Source organism: Pteropus alecto, unplaced genomic scaffold, assembly GCF_000325575.1.
Source record: "Pteropus alecto unplaced genomic scaffold, ASM32557v1 scaffold335, whole genome shotgun sequence".
NCBI lineage: Eukaryota > Metazoa > Chordata > Mammalia > Chiroptera > Pteropodidae > Pteropus > Pteropus alecto.
This window is the reverse complement of record NW_006436757.1, coordinates 342,924-349,265: the sequence shown is the minus strand read 5'-3', so window position 1 is coordinate 349,265 and position 6,342 is coordinate 342,924. Positions and strand designations below refer to the sequence as shown.

Below are 6,342 nucleotides of genomic sequence, written 5' to 3'. Positions count from 1 at the left end.
CTCTCCCACTCTTCTCACATAGTTCATCTGGCAGTACATTATGGATAAATAACCTGATCTTTTAAGGGAGATGTCCCAGCTCCTTTCTCCCTGTTCTCTACCACACAAGGTTGCAGGGAGCTGATGAGGTAAAAAGAAATTGTGCAAGAATACATGCACATGTGTGTTGGGGGTGGATGTGCCCTTAGAAGTGATAGTATTTTTATTTCCTCTGCCAGGTGACAAGGAGCCCTGTGCACATTCCAACTCTCGCTTTTGTGCACCGGCTCGCCAGTGCCCCATTATGGACCCAGACTGGGAGGCCCCTGAGGGTGTCCCCATTGATGCCATCATCTTTGGAGGCCGCAGACCCAAAGGTAAACATCATGTGGATTCCATGCTTCCTCATGGCCCACCCACTCTTGTGCTTAAAGCTCAGGGAGGCTCAGCCTGGATCGCCAACTGTAGCTGTTAGCTTCAAAAGGCACAGAGAGGCCAAGTAATTGCCCAAGGTCACCCAGTAAACAGTAGAGCCAAGGGTAAACGATAACTGCAGAGACATGTCTCTTATAACAGCACAGACCTGTAGAACTGTAAGGACCTTAGAAGTTACCTACTCCGTGCTTCTCAAACTTAAGTTCAGGGAGCCTCAGCCTGGATCACCAACTGTAGCTACCTGTCTCCAGAGCTCTCTCCTGGAGAATGCAAAATTGGGGAGTGGCATGGGGTTTGCAAATGGGACAGCCGAGGTCCTAGGAGAAGAAGATTGGAGTTAGAGTCACCAGAAAGGATGGAGTGAGTCTGATGAAAAGGGCTGCCTCTGACCCTGTTCACTGGTCTTCTAGGAGTACCCCTGGTATACGAGGCCTTCAACTGGCGCCATGGAGTGTTTGTGGGCAGTGCCATGCGTTCTGAGTCCACTGCTGCGGCTGAACACAAAGGTAAGCAGCCTCCCGTAGTCCATCTCCCGTGGGCCCATGTTACCTCTTCTCTCCATTCCTGAGCCAGACCTTCCTCCTGCCCAGCGCTTCACTAGTAACTTTTCATTTTGCCCTGAAGATATTCCAGAACTATGAACATTTCACAACTTCCTCCAGCTATATGCCAGGTGCCCTTTTCCCCGGTAAAGGAGGAAGATTCCTTACCTATTCTCTCCCCTCTCCAGGGAAGGTCATCATGCACGACCCATTTGCCATGCGGCCCTTTTTTGGCTACAACTTTGGGCACTACCTAGAACACTGGCTGAGCATGGAGGGGCGCAAGGGTGCTCTGCTGCCCCGCATCTTCCATGTCAACTGGTTCCGGCGTGATGAGGCGGGGCATTTCCTATGGCCAGGCTTCGGAGAGAATGCTCGAGTGCTAGACTGGATCTGCCGGCGGCTAGAAGGGGAGGACAGTGCCCAAGAGACACCCATCGGGCTAGTGCCAAAGGAAAGCGCCCTGGATCTCAGAGGCCTGGGAGCCATAGACACTCCCCAGCTGTTCTCGCTCCCTAAGGACTTCTGGGAACAGGAGGTTCGTGACATTCGGAGCTACCTGACAGAGCAGGTCAACCAGGATCTGCCCAAGGAGGTGTTGGCTGAGCTGGAAGCCCTGGAAGGACGTGTACGCAGAATGTGACCCTGAGGCTCCAGGCTAGCCAGAGAGCACAGTACCACCTTACCCACCATCCCCATCGAAGACTAGAAGACTCATTAGGCTTGCAGAAAATAAGAGCAATTTGATGTAACTAACACCTTCTGAGTGCCATGAAACCAGGCCATAGACCCTTCCCCACACACTGTCCAATAATAAGACATGCTCATTTATTTTACATAACATTTATGTTTTCATTTCCCACCTATCTTCACAGGCTTCCCTCTAACACCCATTTCACAATCTTCCAGTCCCTCCAAGCAGCTGATGTCCCACAGGCACCTCTGCCATTGGGCCATCTAAGTAGGCATTGCTGGGAGAAGGCACTATATACTCAGACCTGAGGACTTTAAAAGGTGTGTGTGTTGGGTGGGGGGTGCTCTGCAAGCTGCTCAGTGCAGCCTCTAGGCCTAAAATTCCTGATTACCCACTCAGACGAGCAGAAGGCTCTGTAACCTCATTTTCCAGTGAAGTGGTTCCATTTGTTGATTTCTCAGACCTGAAATTGGGGCTCACGAAAATACTCATGAAAGCTTATTCAGTATTAAGACAGCTAACACTTCTATAGATAGCACCTTCTATGTGCCAGGCACTGCTCTAAGCACATTACAAAACAACACTTTGTGGCAGGTACCATTTTACAGATGAAGAAACAAAGGCACGGAGAGTAATAGCCCATGGACACCCAGTAAACAGTTGAGCTAAGGGTAAATAACTGCAGAGACATGTCTCTCATAGCAGCACAGACCTGTAGAACTGTAAGGACCTTAAAAGTCACCTAGTCCATGCTTCTCAAACTTAAAAGTGCGTATGAATCACCTGGGGACCTTACTAAAATGAAGATTCTTATTAGCAAGTCTGAAGTACCCTGGAGATTGTTATTCTTATAAGCTCCTGAGTGATGCTGATGCTGCTGGCTCAGAGGCCATAGTTTGAATAGCAAGACCTTGGCCTAAACTACAGAAAACTATGCAAAACTCTGAAATCAACTTTAGAGGGAAATCACAAAAAGAGCAATGGTCCTACATAAATCGGGGGTATTAGCTGAAGATAACTTCACCTATGATCTGAATCAGGCTGAGTGAACGTATAAACTGAGCTGGGGAAGATGGAAGTCTGTACCCCAAATATGAGAGCAAACTTCAACAAATAACATGGAATTACTAGGAATTCCCTCAAAAGGAAGAAACATCAAGTGTTCTAGAAAACAGCCAACAACCTATAATGTGTAAGAGCAGAAAAGAATCTAAAAGTCAGAGTGGATCACATGCTAAAATACAGTGGGCAATGCAGTCCATTGTAATTAAAGATATATAACCAAATCCTCAGCTTCATAAATAGCATGTAATGGCTGAAACAGTATGATCAGAGGCAGCATAACAGATGTTAGGTACATAGTAGACTCAGGCCTGGGGTGCCTCTCAGTTTCTTTATCTGTAAAAGGCAGATGTGCCTACATATCATAATGTTATTAGGATTAAAACAGTCAGTGGAGCCAAGCACTCAGAACTATGCCTGGCATGGAGTAACCACTTGAATATATGTTAGCTGTCCTCACCTTTCCACTCCATGTTGATTAGGCTCCGTAAGCCTACATTATATATTGCTCACTCTACAGTTTAAGAGGAAAATTAGCAACAAAAATAACATTTAAGGGAGGAATAAAATGGGTTTGGAAGTCCCTCCAGGAAAGAAGCAGAGAACTGGGGTTCCAGGCACTCTTATGGTATCTAAATGTACAGTGATGTTAAAGTGTTAGCCTTAAAAATAATTTTGTTGATTAGAACAAAATTGGGCCACATGCCCTATAGCTCCAGATAAATGATACAATATAGATAACACATTTTAATTAAGCTTTTAACAACATAGATACAGAAAACCATGCAAAACAAAGGTATAGCTTAATAAAGTAAATATTCTTGAAACTATCACCTAGAGAAACAGAACTTTGCCAGACACCAAAAGTCCCCCTCACCCCCTCACCACATTCTTCACCTCCATCACAGCCCCTCCTTCCTGACCTAAATGGATACTATGGTGCATGATAATCACTTTCTTGCCTTTTTTTTCTTGGTAGTTTCGTCACCCACATGTGGATCCCCAGACATTACAGTATAGCCTTACTCATATGCTTTTTAAGTCTCTTTCAATCTACAGGTTCCCCCTCCATTCCTTTCTTTTCCTTCAGTTCAAACATTGAAGAATCTAGCCCTAGATGCTCGATGCCTAGATTCATTAATTTATTAGGGATTTCAAAGCAGCCATTACTAAACTCTTTCATAGTAGCTGGAATATGTTTACGAAGGGATACTTCCTTTATCTTCTATTTCATTACCATGAGGTACAGTTCGTGTAAGAACAGCAAGATAACTGCTTCTTTTCCTTTATTTACCATCTTCAAAATGATTTGTTTTCAGAGGAGGAGGAGGAGGCAGAGAAGGAGGCCGTGGGGGGTGGGGGGGCAGAAAAAATATTTGTTTTCTTATCCTTTAAAAAAGTGAGCAATTAGTTACATATAAACACATAAACACACCATTATGAACTCATGGATTTAAACACAATGTTTATTAAATTATCCTTATTAATGCTCAAATTGTCCCATCTTTGACCATGAGAGCTTGGCTCCTGAGTTATTTTGACATTACCCTGATAGCGTTTGTTGGCTCCTTTGCTACCTGATGTGATAAGCTTCCACGCTCATCTTGTACATTTCCTGCCCCAGACCTGGAATCAGCCATTTACCCAAGTTCTGATTTCTTTCTGTGGAAAATGGTATTTTAAGATCTGAGTGGCAGTGTCCATTGCTACTAAAAAGCTTTCTAGACCTTTTTAGTGGATAGGGATAAGTAGATAAAACCCCTGAAGAGTTCATACTGACAGTTCCTATTCAAACTCGGGGCTAAAGGGGTTTTAATTTCTATATCACATCTGTACTTCCTGTCTGCCACACACAAAATTCTGATTCTCAAAGACACAGGACACAAGAGTATTAGAAATCCCATAAAGACTCAATTACTTTATAGTCAACACATTTTAAATCCTAGGTAAATTAGCATACTTCCCCCTTTCCTCTACACAGAGAATGCTGCATGAAGCTAATGTATAAACACGTCATCAGTCACTTCAGAAGACAAAACTCTCCCTTGTGTTGCTGGTGTACACGTGTCCCAGGAGCTCTGTGCAGTCACCAGGAGCTGGAATGGGAAGACAGTGTTAGCCAGAGAAAAATATTTGCTTTCCTCTCTCCTCTCTAGCCCAGCCCGCCCTCTGGTGGAGATGCTAAAGAGCAGGAAGCAACCCAAGGCAGGTCAAACAGGAAGTCAACTAGCTGACATTTACTTAGCAATTACCAGAACTGGTCCTAAAATGGGTGCTAAAGGTAGAAAACCTCTCTGTGGCTTTAAGTAGCTGGGGAGAGTAGAGACTGCCCAAATGAAAATCACTTTACAAATTGTCACCAAGCAACATTCCAAATTTCAAAATCTTGAGAGGGAATGCCAAAAAAGTTTATTAAAATGACTTAATTACAATTATTTTTAAAGAAATGCCATTTTCTTTCAATAGAACTCATAGTATACCCTAAGATATAACTGCCCGTATACGTTTTTAATATAAGTCACAAGTGACATAAGCAAGTTCATAGGCTTAAAAATCTTTTACGTACAAAAAATCAGCAGATTCAGAAATGAAATCCTATATTCTTTAGCATATGATTTGATGTGGAAACTCATTTTGGTCACAAAACCTGACTTGTTTTCACATTTACCACGACTTATGTTTTACTCAATAATGTACAATTTCCACAATTCGAAGGTTTTAATTTATATTTTATTCCGTTTTAAACTGGATTTGTAAGTGTTAAGAAGCCAAGGAGAGGACAGAGAGAGGTAATCAAAAAACGCATTAAGATTAGTTTAAGTCTACAGCCATTCCACCCTGAACAAGCCCGATCCCGGCTGATCTCGGAAGCTAAGCAGGGTTGGGCCTGGTTAGTACTTGGATGGGAGACCACCTAGGAAAACCAGGTGCTGTAGGTATAAAAAATAAAAAATAAGGGATTGTAAACTGACAAGGTCCTTGCAATCTGTGAGGTCAACCAAAGGTTGCCTCACACACACACACAAAAAAATTAGTTTAACAGGAGTTTTTGGGTTTTGTGGACCTGGGGTGCTCCAATTGTTCATGCTATACCTTTGTCATTAATTCATGCAAGGCCTTCTCCATTGTTATTTGTTTAATGGTATAATGAGCCTGTGTATTTTCATATTTTTTAATGCAAAACTGAAACTGTTACTGGAGAGTGGGGATCCTCTCCCAGCACATTGTCCAGATTCTTGATTTCTCATACAAAGAATTGAGCAAGACACCGAAATACAGTAGAAAAGTTTTATTAGAAGGGAAAGTACACTTAGAAGGGAAAGTACACTTCCAGAAGTGGAAATGGGCCTGAGCAAGAGAAGCGTGGCTCAAAAGGCCTGGTATTAAAGCCTTTGGGGTTTTTATCCCTATTTGCTGTGGATGGTTACTTTTCTTAGAGGACTGGGCTTCCCTGATTGACAACTAAGATCGACAGGACTCAGCGATTTGTCACTTTGTGTTCTGCACATGTTTGTTCCCAGAATTCAGTCTGTTATAATGATATTAATGAACTTCCGGGCATATGCGTCATATTATAATGGTGGTATAATAAGGCTCAGGTGAGTTGAAGGTCGTGGGGGTCAGATACCA

General features: G+C 43.2%; 1 protein-coding gene, 1 long non-coding RNA gene and 1 other non-coding gene across 4 annotated transcripts in view; 2 read left to right on the top strand and 1 right to left on the bottom strand.

Moving 5' to 3' along the window:
• Positions 1 to 1,797, top strand: part of PCK2 (phosphoenolpyruvate carboxykinase 2, mitochondrial) — an 8,628-nt gene extending 6,831 nt beyond the window's left edge. For both annotated transcript variants that reach the window (XM_015590651.2, XM_015590652.2), the window contains exons 8-10: positions 219 to 356; positions 825 to 920; positions 1,145 to 1,797. In XM_015590651.2, coding sequence (XP_015446137.1) covers positions 219 to 356; positions 825 to 920; positions 1,145 to 1,599 — 689 coding nt within the window. In that variant the 3' untranslated portion in view covers positions 1,600 to 1,797. The remainder of the gene's footprint in view (positions 1 to 218; positions 357 to 824; positions 921 to 1,144) is intronic.
• A 2,360-nt stretch (positions 1,798 to 4,157) lies between these two features.
• LOC112481187 overlaps positions 4,158 to 6,342 on the bottom strand; it is a 4,571-nt gene continuing 2,386 nt past the window's right edge. The window contains exon 2 of the long non-coding RNA XR_003046828.1: positions 4,158 to 4,808. This is a non-coding gene — a long non-coding RNA (uncharacterized LOC112481187). The remainder of the gene's footprint in view (positions 4,809 to 6,342) is intronic.
• Positions 5,533 to 5,651, top strand: LOC112481201. The gene has a single exon (XR_003046833.1). It is a non-coding gene; the product is annotated as a 5S ribosomal RNA (ribosomal RNA).